This window comes from Moschus berezovskii, chromosome 17 (assembly GCF_049115385.1).
Source record: "Moschus berezovskii isolate FMDL1 chromosome 17, NW_MosBer_1.0, whole genome shotgun sequence".
NCBI lineage: Eukaryota > Metazoa > Chordata > Mammalia > Artiodactyla > Moschidae > Moschus > Moschus berezovskii.
The window spans coordinates 8,999,468-9,020,473 of record NC_142476.1 but is presented as its reverse complement, the minus strand read 5'-3'; the positions used below and the strand labels follow the sequence as shown (position 1 = coordinate 9,020,473).

The following is a 21,006-nucleotide window of genomic DNA, read 5'->3' as shown; positions in this document are numbered from 1 at the left end:
GCAGATGACACTACCCTTATGGCAGAAAGTGAAGAGGAACTCAAAAGCCTCTTGATGAAAGTGAAAGAGGAGAGTGAAAAGGTTGGCTTGAAGCTCAACATTCAGAAAACAAAGATCATGGCATCTGGTCCCATCACTTCATGGGAAATGGATGGAAAAACAGTGGAAACAGTGTCAGACTTTGTTTTTTTGGGCTCCAAAATCACTGCAGATGCTGATTGCAGCCATGAAATTAAAAGACGCTTGCTCCTTGGAAGGAAAGTTATGACCAACCTTGATAGTATATTAAAAAGCAGAGACATTACTTTGCCGACCAAGGTCCGTCTAGTCAAGGCAATGGTTTTTCCCGTGGTCATGTATGGATGTGAGAGTTGGACTGTGAAGAAAGCTGATCGCCGAAGAATCGATGCTTTTGAACTGTGGTGTTGGAGAAGACTCTTGAGAGTCCCTTATACTGCAAGGAGATCCAACCAGTCCATTCTAAAGGAGATCAATCCTGGATGTTCATTGGAGGGACTGATGCTAAAGCTGAAACTGCAATACTTTGGCCACCTCATGAGACGAGTTGACTCACTGGAAAAGACTCTGATGCTGGGAAAGGTTGGGGGCGGGAGGAGAAGGGGACGACGGAGAATGAGATGGCTGGATGGCATCACCGATTCTGTGGACATGAGTTTGAGTGAACTCCGGGAGTTGGTGATGGACAGGGAGGCCTGGCGTGCTGTGATTCATGGGGTCGCGGAGAGTCGGACACGACTGAGCGACTGAACTGAACTGATCTATTAGGATGATCATCTATCCTGAAGTGATGGTATTTATCGTTTAGATAAGCTGCTGCTGCTGCTGCTAAGTCACTTCAGTCGTGTCCGACTCTGTGTGACCCCATAGACGGAAGCCCACCAGGCTCCCCCATCCCTGGGATTCTCCAGGCAAGAACACTGGAGTGGGTTGCCATTTCCTTCTCCAATGTGTGAAAGCGAAAAGTGAAAGTGAAGTCGCTCAGTCGAATCCGACCATTAGCGACCCCATGGACTGCAGCCCACCAGGCTCCTCCATCCATGGGATTTTCTAGGCAAGAGTACTGGAGTGGCTTGCCATTGCCTTCTCCATTAGATAAGCTAGAAAAGCTAGAATATATAAAAGCTCTTACAACTCAATAATCAGAAACAACGTGATTAGAAAATGGACAAAGAATCTGAATAGGTTTTTCTTCAAAGGTGATATGAAAATGGTCAATAAGCCCATGAACTAATTTTAACATTATTAGTAATCAGGAAAATGCAAACCAAAACCAATAATGAAGCACCACTTTGCATTCAGTAGGAGGGTTATGATGCAAAAAGCAGATAATAACAAGCATCGCTGAGGACATGAAGAAACTGGAGTCATGACAGATTGCTGATGGCAATGTAAGATGATATAATCCCTTCAGAAAACATTTGGGAAGTTCCTAAAAAAAGGCTAAATAGAATTACTGGTGTGTGTGTGCTTGCTCAGTCATTCAGTCATATCCAACTCTTTGTGACTCTATGGGCTGTAGCCCACTGGGCTCCTTTGTCCGTGGGATTTCCCAGGCAAGAATACTGGAGTGGGTTGATACTTCCTCCTCCAGGGGATCTTCCTGAGACCCAGGGATTTAACCCTTGTCTTTTGTGTCTCCTCCGTTTCCTGCATTGGCAGGTGCTTTCTTTACCACCAGCACCACCTAGGAAGCTCATGACTCAGCAATTTCACTCCTAGATATAGACCCAAAGAAATTAAAGTACGTGTCCACGCAAGAATCTTTACATTCATATTAAGAACAGCCTTATCCACAATGCTGGAAACAACCCAAATATCCATCAGTTGATTAATAGAAAAGTAAAAAGAAATATATCCATACAGTAGAAAACTACTCAGTTTAAAAAGGAACGAAGCACTGATGCATGTTACAATATGGATGAACCTTAAAAACATTATGCCAAGTTAGAGAAGCCAGTCCAAAAGCAGCACACACTGTATGATTCCATTCATATGTAATATGCAATGTCCAGAAAAGAAAAATCTATAGAGATAGGGTAAGGTTTGTGTTTGCCTATAGTTGGAAGAGTTTGGATGCAATGTGGGCTATTGCTAAAATGTACAGAGTTTATGAGATAATGAAATTATTAGGATTTAGTAGTGATAGTTGAATAATTCTATGACTATAGAAAAAACTACAAAATCGTATACCTTAGCAGGTGAATTATATGTTATATGAATTATATCTCAATAAAGCTGCTACAGAGAAAGTACTTGGGGTGAATTAAAGAATTTATTGTGTCACTTAATTGGGGAATGATTTTGCAGGTCAATCTTACTTATAGGAAACCCTTACTTATGTAGCAATGTTTTCAAGATCATCACTTTCTTATTTAATATGACAAAATTCATAGGAAAAGTCCTATTTGAGGCGATACTGAAATTCTTTTTAAATTTATATGAAGTGCAATGTTCACCAGGCATTATTGTGTGCCAATAAATAATATTTACTAGGAGTTGGAAAATGTAATTTAACCATTCTATAAATACTAATGTGTGTTAATGTTTAAGGGTTTCATTTTATCATTTGTGCAAGAATGAAGCTGACTAAATACTCAGCTCTCAAGCTGTACGAATTTGTGACAAAGATGGATGACAAAATAATGAAGCCATGTGTTAAGTTCTATGAATATTCAATTAGTTGGTGACAAAATTTTCAGTATTTTATTTAATTCCATCAAAATGCTGAGTAAGTCCATCCAAGAAAACCAATTTCATTTCTGGTCCTGTTACACTGCTTCTGTTGCACATCTTAAAGGCTTATAAATGTATACAATAGAAATATTTCTATTCAGAACTTTGAGAAAATTGCTTCTGGGAAACTCTGTTTCAATAGAGCAGAGACATAATTAGAGGGAAAAGAGGTAAATCTACTTAAAACACCGGAAGGAATTTACTATTTTTCAATTATCAATTTCCTCCAAGCAGTACTAAATCCCAGGAAAGAATTTTCCTTTTCTTTGATTTATTTGATTTTGCATTTCACTTAAACAACTATCAATTAACTCACTAAATTTAAATGATTATTACTACAAGCACCACTGTGGAATTTACTTAGAAAATCAAACATTTTGTCTAAAATATCAAGTAAGGAATATGAAAAGTATGAAATGTGGTGCAACATTTATCTCTTTAAATAAGAGCAGTGACTATATTCACTGATTGTATTTTACTTGATAATGCAAGTAAAAAACAACATCTATGGTTTAGGAAACTCTATCAAAATAAACAAATAGGAAAAAAGGTTCTGATGATATAATTTCCCTCAATACCCTGAAACTCATTAAATAATTTGTTTTATACGACATTAGCTAATTTTATCAACTACTTTGTTATCATTCTATAATAAATATAAAATTTTAATTTTGAGCTCATTTGTGTACATACAACTTTCAGATAAAAACTTACCTCAGAAACAGAAAAAGAATGACTTTAAGACCTTTCAATAGTGACTGCTGTCATCCTGTTTTTCAAGATTTTATTTGCTAAGTATTAATTTTGAAAATAGAAACAATACCCTAATTCTAGGCCTAACTAATGATGCAGGCATAGAACTTAGGATAAAACAAATCAACTCTTGATTAGTTAGGAAAGACAGCAAATCACTGTCAATATTCTCTATGTCTTGGACCCTGCTGTAGGTCTGTATTTGTCTGTCTACCCTCTATCAGATGATGATAACTCACAGAAATACAAGTAAAGGTACCCATCTAGCTGCATACCAAGGCTTACAGTATTTCTAAATCACATAACTACACTTATATAATTATTTTTTATAATTTAAAATGCATTATCTTAAAGAAAAAATATACTTACTGCCCTCTAGAGGTATGAACCAGCAGTGTAATTAGTGTAGATGTTGCTGGGCATATACAGTTTAAAGCTAACATGGCGTATTTAAACTCTTCTTCACAAACAACATGATCTGTTTGAAATAAAATAGGTAAATTAGAATAATTTACCTTGGAATAGTAGTATTTTAAAATAATATGTAAAACAGAAAACAAAATTACAAAAGCTTCCATATAAATACACTTGCTTCAGAGATGTTTTCACATGTGCAAATTTATCTCCAGGAAAAATGTTTCATAAGAGAGAGTACTAGACTGTGAGGTAAGTTATTGAGGTACGGGGAGTTCTAACCCCAGATATGTCTTTAATAAAACTGACAGCCTTTGGCAAAAAGATTTTTCCTATGCCTCATCTGTACAAAAAGGTAAGAAGTTGGTAGGTGTGAGGTACAGCCTGTATAGTAAATTGAAGACTATCTATACACAGTCTCCTTTACTTCTGATAATTCTATGGTATTAAATATAATAGTGCTAATTTATAACATGATTTATTTATCAAATCCATAGTCACATAACATAAAGACTTAAAATGTACTTACTAAAAAATGTGGCAGATAAAATTTGCACAACATACAAGTAATAATTTGTACAATCAAAACAGCTACAATTATCAATCAATAAAAATTAATCCTGATATAAATATAAATTTAAATTATACCTTAACCTTAGGATCTAAGGTCATAAATTCAGAACATGATAGAGTCCAGTCAGAAATGATAATAAATGGCATAAAAAGAAATTCAATGACATAAAAACAATAGAGTGCTAGAAATGATGACACGTGGTGGGGGGGAGTGAAGGTCATGTTAAAAGAAGTAATGCCACTCAGCCAAAGTAAATTGTTTTCATGCAAGAATGAGGGCCCAGATGCCATATGCTCAATTTTCCACAGAAATCACATTTTAGAGAAGCAATTAATGTTTGGGAAAAAACTTGTTTGTTTGGGGGAAAAAAAATCTTCCCTTCCAAAGTAAACTGCTGTAGCTGATATGGGAAATAAAGACTGCTTAAAGTTCTAAGAAAATAAATATTCTGAGGCAGAAAATAGCAGTTTTAGCTAATGAAGAAATAGGTTGAAACTGTGAGTCTGATCTATGAAATGAAAACATACACTATACAATTTATGATGAAACAAGATTACTTGGGAAGTGATTCATCAAATGTTCCAGACAGATAAATAATAACCTTACTCTTGTTTGCATAACATCAGTGAGCATATGAAAGAGCGCATTATTTTTCTTTATCCTTCATTTCCTTATTCATTTTTTTCTTTTGCCTTTTATGGAAGAAATTACAAGCTATGTGCACACACTAGGATTTACTCTTTAAAAAACTCAAGAATCTAACAATGCCTCTTTTTTTTTCCCTGCTTGTCAGTATTGTAATAATAATCTATAAGAGAAATCTCCAAAATATATAACCATGACTTAACGGTTTACAGGAAGACAGGTAGATTCTAAGTCCTATTTTGAATTTAGAAAAGTATTCAAAATATCTGCAAAAGAACAGTGACTTAAACCACTATTTTAATATTTCTCAAATAATTTTAAAGTATATAATGCCCAACCTATGAAAATAAAGTTACAAAACTTTTAAATGAAGAATAATTTTTCTTTAGAATCATATGATAGCCAAACATATGGGGTCTATAAATTTTAAAACAAAAATTGAATGCATGATTGAAGAAAAGTATATACATTTATTATGACATGAGATAGACTAACTACCAGAAAATTTGGAAGGTATGATTACCATATATTCAAGACCAAAGAATGCTCAAACTACCATACAATTGTACTCGTCTCACATGCTAGTAAAGTAATGCTCAAAATTCTCCAAGCCAGGCTTCAGCAATACATGAAACGTGAACTTCCAGATGTTCAGCTGGTTTTAGAAAAGGCAGAGGAAACAGAGATCAAATTGCCAACATCGGATGGATCATCAAAAAGGCAAGAGAGTTCCTGCAAAACATCTATTTCTGTTCTATTGACTATGCCAAAGACTTTGACTGTGTGGATCACGATAAACTGTGGAAAATTCTGAAAGAGATAAGAATACCAGACCACCTGACCTGCCTCTTGAGAAAAAACCTGTATTCAGGTCAGGAAGCAACAGTTAGAACTGGACATGGAACAACAGACTGATTCCAAATAGGAAAAGGAGTACGTCAAGGCTGTATATTGTCACCCTGCTTATTTAACTTATGTGCAGAGTACATCATGAGGAACGCTGGGTTGGAGGAAGCACAAGCTGGAATCAAGATTGCTCGGAGAAATGTCAATAACCTCAGATATGCAGATGACACCACCCTTATGGGAGAAAGTGAAGAGGAACTAAAGAGCCTCTTGATGAAAGTGAAAGAGGAGAATGAAAGAGTTGGCTTAAAGCTCACCATTCAGAAAACTAAGATCATGGCATCATTTCATGGGAAATAGATGGGGAAACAGTGGAAACAGTTTCAGACTTTATTTTTTGGGGCTCCAAAATCACTGCAGATGGTGACTGCAGACATGAAATTAAAAGACACTTACTTCCTTGGAAGGATAGTTATGACCAACCTAGACAGCACATTAAAAAGCAGGGCATACACACCGAGGAAACCAGAATTGAAAGAGACACATGTACTCCAATGTTCACTGTAGCATTGTTTATAACAGCCAGGACATGGAAACAACCTAGATGTCCATCTGCAGACGAATGGATAAAAAAGCTTTGGTACATATACACAATGGAGTATTACTCAACCACTAAAAAGAATACATTTGAACCAGTTCTAATGAGGTGGATGAAACTAGAGCCTATTATACAGAGTGAAGTAAGCCAGAAAGAAAAACACCAATACAATATACTAATGCATATATATGGAATTTAGAAAGATGCAAATGATAACCCTGTATACGAGACACAAAAGAGATACAGATGTATAAAACAGTCTTTGGGACTCTGTGGGAGAGGGTGAGGGTGGGATAGTTTGGGAGAAAGGCATTGAAACATGTATATTATCATATGTGAAACGAATCGCCAGTTCAGGGTCGATGCATGTTACAGGATGCTCGGGGCTGGTATGCGGGGATGACCCAGAGGGAGGATAAGGGGAGGAGGGAGGAGGGAGGTGGGAGGGGGGTTTGGGAGGGGGAACTCATGTGCACCCGGGGCGGATTCATGTCAATGTATGGCAAAACCAACCAATATAATATTGTAAAATAATTAGCCTCCAATAAAAATTAAAAAAAAATAAAATCACCAAAAAAAAAAGACATAAAGTAACAAATAAATGAATAAAAATAATAAAAAGCAGAGACATTACTTTGTCAACAAAGGTCCATCTAGTCAAGGCTATGGTTTTTCCAGCAGTCTCGTATGGATGTGAGAGTTAGACTCCAGCAGTTGGTGATGGACAGGGAGGCCTAGTGTGCTGAGGTCCATGGGGTTGCAAAGAGCCAGACACGACTGAGCGACTGAACTGAACTGAACTGAATACCATATGCAACTATTAGCTTTCCCTTGGCTTAATGTATAAACTACATTTCTTCTAGCAGGGGACCATGAGAAAATGTGGTAGGTATATGATAGTTTGAAAATATTCCATCTTATTTTCCTTCAGTGCTAAAAAATAAAAAATTGGGGCCCCTTCCTTCCATTTTCCTCAATTAACGTGTGTATCTCTGGTTGGTTGGAAATGGCTGAAGTACAATCATGTTGCACTGGCTAATTTTTCAAAAACTGTAATAATCAGTGGGAAATAGAAGAGAAAAATTAGCTTTAGGCATCATTTTTATATCTGTATATGCTTTTTTTCTACAGGTAAGTAAAGTTTTTACAGTGTCTATTAACCCATCAAGCAATGTACACATTTCTGGAGGTAACTGTCTACATAGATACAAAGTTTTGAAAAATTTTAGTAAATACAGAATTATTTAAGAAGACAGTTACTGTATAAACTAAAAGAAAGTTTATGTTGTTAATACTATATGTGAGTCATTAATAGAAATTTAAAATCTGATCATTAATGTTGTCAGTGTCAGTAACAGGCATATATTTATTGGTGCAAGCATCTGTTTCTTGTTGTCTTTTTTTGGTTATTCATATCTGGGCATTTACAATGTTGAGATATATGCTTTCTTACTATGAATTATTTCTCTTCTGTTTCTCCTTCATATTACAAATTGCATATTCTATTAATTATGTAAAGTGTATTCATATAGATATTTATATTTACTCTGAATTTTGTTCCAGGCTAGTAAAGGAAGTGTGATAAAATATTTATCATACAAAAGAGGTACTGGATCAAATAGGTTGAAAACAATCATCTTAGATTAATGAGTTAATATATAATCTTGGGATTCCTTCTTAGATAAAAAGAAGAATTAGTACTCTTTATAAAGAAAACGTATACTTCACCATAAGGATGACTGACACGTGAAAAGGAATCCTATAGCATGACAGTCTTCATCTACACAAATTAAGAAAGGTGAAACTCAGTCTGCAAATCAAAATTTAATTTATCTCTAGATGTCTCCTCTCAGGCCCAAATCCATCCCTCCTCCTCAAACATTTATGCTCACTGTTATTTCCTAACTTGAATACAAAAGCAGAATATTCTTTCATCCTATTTTGCCCCTCATTTCCCAATGTCATATGACTGCCAAGGTTTATGAATGGTACCACTTTGGTCCTCTGTCTCTTTCTCACTTGCCTCCCCCCATTCCCACTCTTAATTACTTATTGCAGGCTTCTGATGCTTATCCATGCTCTTAAGGGCCAGATATCAGCTTCTAGAACTAAAATTTATTTTTTTTTTCAAATTTTAGAAACAATATGCTTCATCTTGCAAACCCTGTGTACTAGATGTAGGGAGCAACCTGTGCTTAAAAACACTATTGTTTTTGCAGTTAAATGTGTGAATACTTTTACTAATTTGAAAAAAAAAAAAATGAAGTTCAGTACAGGATTTACTACCAAATAACTTCAGGTCAGATTTTACCACTAACAGAAATACTAAAATATTTTCTTTTCTCAGAGTTTTCTGGATTGAGGGATTCCAAATCAGCTAAAGGGATCACGGACCTTTATTTAAACACTAATAATCTCTGATGCTAAAGCTGAAACTGCAATACTTTGGCCACCTCATGCGACGAGTTGACTCATTGGAAAAGACTCTGATGCTGGGAAGGATTGGGGGCGGGAGGAGAAGGGGACGACAGAGAATGAGGTGGCTGGATGGCATCACCGACTTGATGGACATGAGTTTGAGTGACCTCCGGGAGCTGGTGATGGACAGGGAGGCCTGGCGTGCTGTGATTCATGGGGTCGCACAGAGTCGGACCCAACTGAGAGACTGAACTGAACTGAACTGAATAATCTCTCACTTGGGCTAATAAATCAGCTTCCTAAATGCTTGTCCTGTTTTACAGCCTTTTAGCATCCCACTTATCACCCTTCTAAGACTGTTTGCAAATACAATTGCCTCAGTCATGAATGAACAAATGACATTTACAGCCATATGGATAGATTTAGAGATGATTGTATTAAGTAAGCCAGACAGAGAAAGATACATATCATATGATATTGCTAATGTATGGAATCTTAAAAAAATAACACAAAAGAACTTATATATGAAATAAAAATAGATCCACAAACATAAAGATAACAAATGTATGATTATCAATGGGGAAAGCAGAGGGAGAGATAAATTTGGAGTCTGGGATTAACCTATCTGTTCTGTTCTGTTCTGTTCCGTCGCTCAGTCGTATCCAACTCTACGCGACCCCGTGGACTGTAGCCTACCAGGCTTCTCCGTCCATGGGATTCTCCAGGCAAGAATACTGGAGTGGGTTACCATTTCCTTCTCCAGGGGATCTTCCCGACCCAGGGATCGAACCTGGGTCTCCCGCATTGGAGGCAGACGCTTTAACCTCTGAGCCACCAGGGAAGCCCCGAGGGATTAACCTATACACATTACTATATACACAATAGATAACCAACAATAACCTACTGTATAGCATAGGGAACTCTACTCAATATTTTGTAATAACCTATAAGGAAAAAGAAAATATATATGTATGAAAAAATGTATATTTATGTATGGAGAAAGTTAATTCTTGGGTAGGTTGATAAGGAGTCTGGGCCCTCAAGGAGAAGAAAAGGACAAACATTTTTTTCTACATCCCTTTGTCATAGTCACATAAAACTTTTTTTTTTTTCCCTTTAAGCCCAGAGCTAATGATTATACAACAAAACAACTCATCTTCCTCAAGGGTATGTTTTTCCTTAAACTCCTTACCAATGATTATATAACAACAATGTATCCTGCTCAAAGATATGTTTCTCCTTCTTAAAAAAACATCTGACTAACCGTGTTATCTTAAAATGTACACTGTGGGAGTATCTGGTAAGACCTTTACATCCTTGAGATGTTCTTTTGATTTACTGTTAATAACCAACTGAGAAAGTATACAGCTCCCTTGCTAAGACTAGTGACAGGGCACTCTCCATCCCCCTTCTGATGTCTATGTCAGAAGCTTTCTCTGTCCCTTTTTCACTGTAATGAAACTTCTGCCACATGAAGTTCTGAGTATCTGACGCCTCGCCCCTGGACCTGAAGCTCAATTCGCTTCTTCAGAGATCACGATTCCAACATCGTCCACCATAAGCTATCAGTATGTGTAACTGATTCAGGCTTCCTTAGTAGCTCAGCTGGTAAAGAATCTGCCTGCAAACAGGAGACCCTAGTTCAATTCCTGGTTTGGGAAGATCCTAAGCTACCCACTCCAGTATTCTTGGGCTTCCCTGGTGGCTCAGATGGTAAAGAATCTGCCTGCAAAGCGGGAGACCTGGGTTCAGAAGATCCCCTAGAGGAGGTCATGGCAACCCACTCCAGTATTCTTGCCTGAAGAATCCCCATGGACAGAGGAGCCTGGTGGACTATACAGTCCACAGTGTCACAAAGAGTTGAACATGACTGAGCAACTAAGCACACAGCACATAACTGTTTCACATGGCTATACACCTAAAAGTAATGCAACACTGTGTACCAACTATACTTCAATAAAATAATTAAATAATTAGGTAAAATAAACATGAAACTGTGCTGGCCAATACAGTTGCCTTGGCCACGTGTGGCTATTTAAGTTTAAATAAGCTAAAACTAAACACAAATGAAAGTTCAAAAACAATAAATTTCTCAATAACACTTGACTACAGTTCATTTCAGTCAGTCAGTCGTGTCCGACTCTTTGCGACCCCATAAACCGCAGCACACCAGACCTCCCTGTCCATCACCAACTCCCGGAGTTTACCCAAACTCATGTCCATTGAGTCGGTGATGCCATCTAACCATCTCATCCTCTGTCGGCCCCTCCTCCTCCTGCCTTCAGTCTTTCCCAGCATCAAGGTCTTTTCAATTGAGCCAGCTCTTCGCATCAGGTGGCCAAAATACTGGAGTTACAAGGCAAATATACAACATTATTATCAATAGCTAGAGAGTGCTGTTTAATCTGCCAAATGGATTAATGACCTTTCCTAAATCTGAAAGCTTTATAGGATATATTTCCAATTCCTTAAAATGTCATTCCTAGACTGTCAGAATTTGGGTAATCTTATTAACATAATACGTTATTCTTTCACATGACCCTGCTCAGTCACATTGCTGCTAAAATTGTTCATCTATAATAACAGGAGAGGAGGTAGAACATATGGGAGTTCTACCTTCAGGCTGGTGAGTATGTGCGTAGGCAGAAGTTTGTGAAAACTTTGTTCTCCTTCCCATGGTCCTACTTTCTTAGTGAAGTAGGCTGGTATGTTGATAGGGAAGAGGCTGGAGGTGAGAAGAGAAAGCATGGCAAAGCTGTTTAAGAGAGGGTAAAAAGAAACAGATTTGGGAAACAGAATGACTGCGTGGCACCTGATAAGACACCTAAAAATTAGCGATCGTGAATTTATTTTTTATTTTTTTTTGTAATTAATTTATTTTTTATTGGAGGCAAATTATTTTACAATATTATATTGGTTGGTTTTGCCATACATTGCGATCGTGAATTTAAAGTGGGACTAGCCTATGGGTTGTATTTTGTTTGGATTCCTCTGGCCATTCAAATGCATAGAAGTAAAATCCGACAAGACAGTTGACACTAGCGTTCATTTTTGACTAACGAGTAAAACTAACAGCGGGTCAACAAACTGAAATGCCAAGGTAGCTGCCATGACAGCAAAGCCAGAGATGGGCATGGGACAAGAAAAGCCAAATAAGGCAAGTGTACAAAAGTTCTTAGAAAAGAACTTTGAGCACCATCACTGACACATGGAAAGGACTAGAGGAAATCTGTTCCAATTTCAACTTTCTCTGTAATCACTGAAAATAGTGAACAAGAATCTATGCTTAGGAACAGACAAGTTATTCTGTACAGCAGGATGGTCTCTAGTCAAAAAATTTAGTGCAAGGTCTTTGCAATTCCTGTCCCACAGGATAATCACCATCGACCAATGTCTGCCATGTGTCTCCCTTTCATTTTCCAGTTATCTTGCCCCACTATTATATATACCTTTGGGGTGGGAGTGGAGGTAACTAACTCATTTATTGGTTTGTCGTTGCCAGACTATTAGGACCCACAGCTAGGCATGACTTTGCATTATCGAGATATCCTGGACTTGGAGCTAGATTCAGCAACTGAAGCAACTTTGGTGTGTTTTTCATAATAACGGATGAGTATCTTTCCTGGTGGCTCAGATGGAAAAGAATCCTCCTCTTGCAATGCAGCAGACCCAGGTTTGATCCCTGGGTTGGGAAGATCCCTTAGAGAAGGGAATGGCCACCCTCTCCATTCTTGGCTGGAGAATCCCAGGGGTAGAGGAGCCTGGTGGGCTACAGTTCATGGGGTCACAGAAGAGTCAGACATGTCTGAGCAACTAATACTGAACACATTTATCTTACTGTATAGAAAAAATACTGTACATGGATACTCGGGTGGACAAAAAGATTTGAACTGTGGCTGAAAATACTACCATCTATATTTATTCTCTCCTTGTTCCTCTTAGTAAGAGGTCCTCATTTTCCTGCAGATATCCCCAAGTTTGGTCTGGTGGCTACCCAGGGGGAAATGGCATGTATTGGCTCCTCAGTAAAATATGGTTACCAGACCAAGTTTTGTAAACTTCTGGGTTAATATTTGGCAGACGAAACCAGTTTTGTCTAAACTCTTTCCCTCTCACTGGTGAGGCCACAAATGAGGCCAGTTTTGATTATGCAGACAACAATCACTCCTTAGCAGTGATCAAACCTGTCCATGTTTTCTAATTCCCTTCCCTGGTTGAAGAAAACATTTCCTCGTTTGAAACTACACATATCCCATCTTGTGTTTCCTTCCTGTCCTTGTAAAGTTTCTGTTTGCTCTGACTCAGCTCTCTCTCCTGCTGCTTGTTCTTCGAGCATAAGTGCATGGGATCCAGTGGGATCACCACCGACAGTGTCAGGCCCTGAGCAAGGTCCTGTTCCCTCAGAGCCTCATTTGCCTCATCTTTGACAATGTGAATAGTAATAGGATTTACCTCATGGGATTTTCTGAGGAGAAGAGTAGATGATGACAACAAAGTGCTGGTCAGAATGCTAGACAGATCATGGCGATCATCCTCACTTAGATCACTGGAAAAAGTGAAAAGTGAAAGTGAAGTCGCTCAGTCGTGTCCTACTCTGTGGCACCATGGACTGGAGCCCACCAGGCTCCTCCATCCATGGAATTTTCCAGGCAAGAGTACTGCAGTGGGGGGCCATTGCCTTCTCCAGGGGATCTCCCTGACCCAGGGATCACTTCAGTTCAGTTCATTTCAGTCACTCAGTCGTGTCCGACTCTTTGCCACCCCATGAATCACAGCACTCCAGGCCTCCCTGTCCATCACCAATTCCCGGAGTTCACTCAAACTCATGTCCACAGAGTCGGTAATGCCATCCAGCCATCTCATTCTCTGTCGTCCCCTTCTCCTCCCGCCCCCAATCCCTCCCAGCATCAGAGTCTTTCCAGTGAGTCAACTTGTCGCATGAGGTGGCCAAAGTATTGCAGTTTCAGCTTTAGCATCAGTCCTTCCAGTGAACACCCAGGATTGATCTCCTTTAGAATGGACTGGTTGGATCTCCCTGCAGTCCAAGGGACTCTCAAGAGTCTTCTCCAGCACCACAGTTCAAAAACATCAATTCTTCGGCGATCAGCTTTCTTCACAGTCCAACTCTCACATCCATACATGACCACGGGAAAAACCATAGCCTTGACTAGACGGACCTTTGTTGGCAAAATAATGTCTCTGCTTTTTAATATGCTATCTAGGCTGGTCATAACTTTCCTTCCAAGTAGTAAGCGTCTTTTAATTTCCTGGCTGCAATCAGCATCCGCAGTGATTTTGGAGCCCCCAAAAATAAAGTCTGACACTGTTTCCACTGTTTCCGCATCTATTTCCCATGAAATGATGGGACCAGATGCCATGATCTTTGTTTTTTGAATGTTGAGCTTCAAGCCAACCTTTCACTCTCCTCTTTCACTTTCATCAAGAGGCTTTTGAGTTCCTCTTCACTTTCTGCCATAAGGGTAGTGTCATCTGCATATCTGAGGTTATTGATATTTCTTCCAGCAATCTTGATTCCAGCTTGTGCTGCTGCTGCTGCTGCTAAGTCACTTCAGTCGTGTCCGACTCTGTGCGACCCCATAGACGGAAGCCCACCAGGGTCCCCCGTCCCTGGGATTCTCCAGGCAAGAACACTGGAGTGGGTTGCCATTTCCTTCTCCAATGTGTGAAAATGAAGTCGCTCAGTCGTGTCCGACCCTGAGCGACCCCACAGACTGCAGCCTACCAGGCTCCTCCATCCATGGGATTTTCTAGGCAAGAGTACTGGAGTGGCTTGACGTTGCCTTCTCCGGCCAGATGATGTTAAATGTTTATCATCACAATTCGGCATTACTAAAAATGAAATTTCAATAAGCCATCTTGAAATAATGTCAATAACACAGTGTAAAATCTTTTTTAAAAAAATTTATTTAGTTTAATTGGAGGCTAATTACTTTATTGTATTGGTTTTGCCATACACTGACATGAATCTGCCCTGGGTGTATACGAGACAGCAAAAGAGACACAGATGTATAGAACAGTCTTTTGGACTCTGTGGGAGAGGGCAAGGGTGGGATGATTTGGGAGAATGGCATTGAAACATGTATACTATCATATGTGAAACGAATCGACAGTCCAGGTTCGATGCATGATACAGGATGCTCAGGGCTGGTGCAATGGGATGAACCAGAGAGATGGGATGGGAGGGAGGTGGGAGGGGGGTTCAAGATGGGGAACACAGATTAAAATCTTAAAGAGTAAAAGGATATAACTCCACTGACACAAAAGCAGACTAGACACATGTGCAAAAAGTGTAACCACATGACTCAAACTGTTAATAGTAGCCATCTTAAGGAATGGGAAACCATTTTCAAGAACTGTGACTTTTAAAACAGCAGGATTATGTGAGATCCGTGGTTTCTATTTTATTGTTATTTTTATCATTTTTGATTTAAAAGCTTTCCAGATAAGCAATTATAATTAAAGTTATAAAGTTATTGATAAATATGATCAAATCTATTTTGATCTATTTTGACAGAAAGTCGATTTGTTAATTTCATTTTAGCAAGTCAGAATTTTTTTAAGGTCTGCTTCACAGTATTTTCTGAGCTTGTCTATGATTTAAACTACTGGAAGCTTCTATGCAGTTGCTAGGTAACGGCTCTTTGGAAAGCTGTAAACAGCAGCGGCCGCTCTTGCCTGGGTTTTGATTTACAGAAATCAAATATCCTCTGGAAAAGAGCTCTCAAAAGAAACACAAAACGGGGTAAATTTTAAAAATTGAATGTTATTTGTTTTTATTTTACGGGAAAAGAGTTTATTACGTAGACCAACTGAACAAATTGTGTTATAAATCTCTCACATAACCCTTTGCTTATTAGGCTCTGTTTATAAGCATGAGTGGGTTGATTGCCATGAAAATTGCTTCTTCTTCAAGGAGAATAGACAATCCTAACAATTGAGTTTTATTTTGATACTGTTGCTTAAATCAATAAATTACCAGTTGGAGTGTGTGTGTGTGTGTGTGTGTGCGCGTGCGCGCACGCATGAGCAGACATCACACTTCTTCCAATTCTAAGACTGTGAACCATTCAACCACTAAATGACTAAGAATAGATTTAAGTAAAGCTTTAAAAGTCATTTACTTTCACAAGATTTAAATATAAGATTCTTATTAAATATACAGAATTCAACTCAGCTTGATGCTGGCAACATTAAAAAAACAGATTTATTTCACTTCAGTAATAGTGAGTATAAAACACATTTTTGTGTTTTTCTAATTGCTTGAATCCTTATGCTATGTTAATGCTGTAACTTTTTTAATGTATCACACTAATTAAAAGCTCAAAAGAGGAATCAACTTTCCTATATCTTAGAGCAAAACAGTTTTAATTTTATTAACCTCTTTCTCTAAACCATGTCGCACAAACAGCAGTACTAATTTTTTTTTTAAATTGCTGACTCCAGAACTCAATTTATTTAGATACTAATGGAAAGCATTTCTCACTAGTTTGTGATAGTAACTGATGTCATGAAAATTGAGAATGAATGAAATATTTATTGAATTATCTTAATCATATTACAATAATAATAATTCCAAACAGTATTGCACCTTTTATGCTAAATGATTCATATACATATATGTATGTGTTTGTGTTATTAAAAGTTCACAAAAGTTCTATGACATATATTGTGTTAAACAGTTTTCAGATAAGGAATTAGACGTTCAGAGAGGTAATGTAACTTGCTTAAATCCATATTAAATTCAAACCACCTATAAAGAACTCTACAAAAGCTATACAAGTCTAAAATTGATTAACCATGTGCATTACAATACGTGAATCTTCTAGTGGTTTTTCCTCTCCTGAACATTCTTTAAAGCTTACTACTTGCTACCAGATGGACAAGTGGCTCAAATCACCACCAAGTTGAACTGATGATTGAAAAAATGCCAACACCATGTTCCTCAAACTCCAATCATTTAATGATGGAGTTTGGAAAGAATGTGGCCAAAATTATAGCTGGATTAAAATGACTTGAGTCACTGATTCAGAGAGTTTTTGAAACATCTCTAGAAGACTTTTTAGTAGTAAATATACAATGATAAATTTTATAAACGACAAGAATGCAAGCGCTTTAAGAATTTAAAAAGGATACCTTTCTTTCCCTCAAGGAATCAGAAAAACATCCTCCAAAAAGTGATGTGTAAACTAAGATTTTAAGGATAATTAAGAGTCATTAGTTGAAAGGTGAAGAAAGCATGCAGAGTTTCTTAAAAGTTTTCTTAAAATTTCTTTTAATTCTGTTAAAAGCAAATCAGAGAGGTGGAGGATATTTAAATTTCCAAGGAGATAAATTAACAAAGAGAGATTTAAAAACGAAGTAGAGAAAAATATCACAAAGTTGCAGACAGGGTACCAGGCATTTGGATCCAGCAAGGAGATGTCTGTGTGTATTAGTCACTCAGTCATGTCCGATTCTTTGAAATCCCCTGGACTGTAGCCCACCAGGTTCCTCTGTCCATGGGATTCTCCAGGCAAGAATACTGGAGTGGGTTGCCATGCCCTCCTTCAGGGGATCTTCCCAACCCAGGGATCAATCCTGGGTCTCCCAAGTTGAAGGCAGATTCTTTACCATCTAAGCCACTAGGGAAACCAGCATGGAAATAAGGAAATACTGTTGTAACAGGAGAAGAGCAGGAAAGAGTGGGTGAAAAGGAAGCGACATTGGGGAAATACAGTAGCAAAAATCTGAGGAAATCTTTCATGCATTGTTTTCCCCCATTTAAGTATTAAGTGATGAGCTAAAGAAACTGTAACTGCAAGAGTAAGAGCATGTTTCAATAAGGGAAAAAAGTGCACACTGTGAAGGGCCTGTGAGCTGCAGGACCATGAATTCAGCAATATGAGTCTGACTCATTGTGTGAATTTTGTTTCTAGCAGCATTTACTCAGCCAAAGAGCAGGGGAAAAGGATCCATCCGCGTAGGATTTTGTTTGTGTGTACGTTTGTTATTGTCAATCAGGAGCCATAAAAAATCACAACAAAGGGAAACAGTATACTGATATGCAGTTATGACGGACCACAAAGTCCAGGTGGTTTAAAGAGGGCAGGACAAAGAAGGAAAGTGAGGCACAAAAGACTCTACGCTGATGAGACACTGGAGCTAGGCTTCTCAGCTAACTGTGATGAGAGACAGATGTCTCTTTTCTTTGTAATTTCCAACTTATTGCAGACACATATACTGTTCTATTTTGCATAAATGGCAACCCACTCCAGTGTTCTTGCCTGCAGAATCCCAAGGACGGAGGGGCCTGGTGGGCTACAGTCTATGGGGTTGCAAAGAGTTGGAGACGACTAAGCAACTAACACAAACACACACACACAGAGAACTCATGCCAAATATGACTCACCTACGAACTCAATATGATCCAAACCAGTCTACTTGCTTTCCAAAGAGCAACACACTGCAATGCACTAGGATGTTACCATGTCGGATTGCTATCAAAGTTTCTACATGCTCAGTCTCAACTGGATATTTATTTTGTAGTCCAGCAAAAGTCAAGGAGGGCATGGCGACCCAATCCAGTATTCTTGCCTAGAAAATTCCATGGACAGAGGAGCCTGGGGGGCTACAGTCCCTAGGGTCGCAGAGTCAGACACAACTGAAGTCAGTGAGCATGCACAAGCTAGTAAAAGTCTACAGACTGAAACTGGCCTTTGGACCTCACTTTGAGCAGCACTGTGTTAAAAGCTAATTGAAAAGTACTGCATCCCTGAGGTGGAAGAGGGAGGCTTTAGATAGCACTGGGTGGCCGCATTAACAAAACAGACAGAAGACTGAGTTTCGGTGATGTGAGGTCTGAACAGTTAAATAGGCCTGGAATCATTTGGGAGGATGCAGGATCCAGGTGTACAATTCTACTGCATGTCTTTTTCACTCTAAATCTCTGGAAACCATTGTCATTTAAATTGGAAAATAGACCTTCTGAACCACACATTTTATGAGGATTAAAATATAATCCCAGAACTCTTAGAAATAAATTATAAAGTAGGAAAATGTGGCAAAGGTGGTTCTGTACTTGACTGAAAGAATCATTGCAACCAGAGTCAGAAGATGTAAGATCGAATTCCACATCTTTAATCATGTAAGGCTTAGAGCAACTATGCCTAGTATTATATTAGACAAATAAGTAGTAAGTGTATCTGTCTTACAGAAATATAAACTTTAGATTAAAATAACACAGAATAGCATGCAGCAAAGTACAGAATCCCATAATAAGTTAAAGTTTTTTCTTTCATAACAATAGACAAATAGAAATATGCACTTATATGAGTCCACACCCTTTCCTTACCAAAGAAGGAAGATGCTACGATTTGCTTGATCTTCCCATGACAACCCATAGCCATATTTATAGTTGTCACATACAATCTGTGATAGTTCTTTTTGTCTGTGTCATTACCCTGGACAAAGTTGCAAATGAGATCTCACCTCACCTCTTCTATTGGGTATTTGAAGTGAAGTGAAGTCGCTCAGTCTTGTCCGACTCTTTGCGACCCCATGGACTGTAGCCTACCAGGCTTCTCCGTCCATGGGATTCTCCAGGCAAGAATACTGGAGTGGGTTACCATTTCCTTCTCCAGGGGATCTTCCCGACCCAGGGATAGAACCCAGGTCTCCCACATTGGAGGCAGACGCTTTAACCTCTGAGCCACCAGGGAAGCCCAAGGACACACTTATTGGCCACCGCCTAATCTTTGGCAGCATTCCATAATAACCAAATATTTTATTTTCCCTCCAAAATGCCTCTGCAGAGATATATGGTGGGTAGAGATAGATGATAGACAATAGATAGGTAGATAAGCACTAGTATCAGCTAGATATTCACCTAACAATCTTAATAAGGAGGCATACAAAAGGCCATTGAAATTTCAATTTTACCAGGAGGCATATGAAATTTAGAAGGAGTCACTTGATGCAAAGTGAGGTTGACTTAAGGGAATAATTGAGCCAAGTACCTTGTCTTGCTGAGTCTTTGCCTACCATAAGATATTCTTCCTCCAACCAGTCCTCACAATTCTTCAATATGAAGTTCACATCAACAGATTGCAAAAACTAAGTTTGGCATTTCAGTCCTTCATGACACACACACTCTTTTTGACTTTAGGGGATAATTCTCAGTTCAGTTCAGTTCAGTCGCTCAGTCGTGTCTGACTCTTTGCGACCACATGAATCACAACACGCCAGGCCTCCCTGTTCATCACCAACTCCCGGAGTTCACTCACACTCATGTCCATCAAGTCGGTGATGCCATCCAGCCATCTCATTCTCTGTCGTCCCCTTCTCCTCCTGCCCCCAATCCCTCCCAGCATCAGAGTTTTTTCAGTGAGTCAACTCTTCACATGAGGTGTCCAAAGTATTGGAGTTTCAGCTTTAGCATCAGTCCTTCCAATGAACACCCAGGACTGAAAACTACGATCATGGCATCTGGTCCCATCACTTCATGGGAAATAGATGGAGAAACAGTGGAAACAATATCAGACTTTAATTTTTGGGCTCCAAAATCACTGCGGATGCTGATTGCAGCCAGGAAATTAAAAGACGCTTACTCCTTGGAAGGAAAGTTATGACCAACCTAGATAGCATATTAAAAAGCAGAGACATTACTTTGCCAACAAAGTTCCATCTAGTCAAGGCTATTGTTTTTCCAGTGGTCATGTTTGGATGTGAGGGGATAATTCTAGGGGTTGCTAAAAATTCTGCCTTAAAAAGTAACTATTAGAAAAATAAACTGATTTGAACTATTAAATGATGGATCCTTGGATAATATAGAGGCAAAAATCATAAAGAAGACAAAAAAGAGACAAAAGTTTTGTTTGAAACGCCATACGCACAAGCCAAAGACAACTGGCAAACTGCAAAACCAACCAATATAATATTGTAAAGTAATTAGCCTCCAATAAATTTAAAAAAAGAGAGAGAAAGAAAAAAAAAGGAAAAAAAGAAA

The 21,006-nt window shown here is 38.4% G+C and overlaps 1 protein-coding gene across 6 annotated transcripts in view; it reads right to left on the bottom strand.

The window, feature by feature from the left end:
• The window catches only part of KCNT2 (potassium sodium-activated channel subfamily T member 2), a 448,004-nt gene that overhangs the window by 148,731 nt on the left and 278,267 nt on the right, over positions 1-21,006 (bottom strand). For all 6 annotated transcript variants that reach the window (XM_088845012.1, XM_088845009.1, XM_088845010.1 and 3 more), the window contains one exon: positions 3,877-3,985. In XM_088845012.1, coding sequence (XP_088701138.1) covers positions 3,877-3,985 — 109 coding nt within the window. The remainder of the gene's footprint in view (positions 1-3,876; positions 3,986-21,006) is intronic.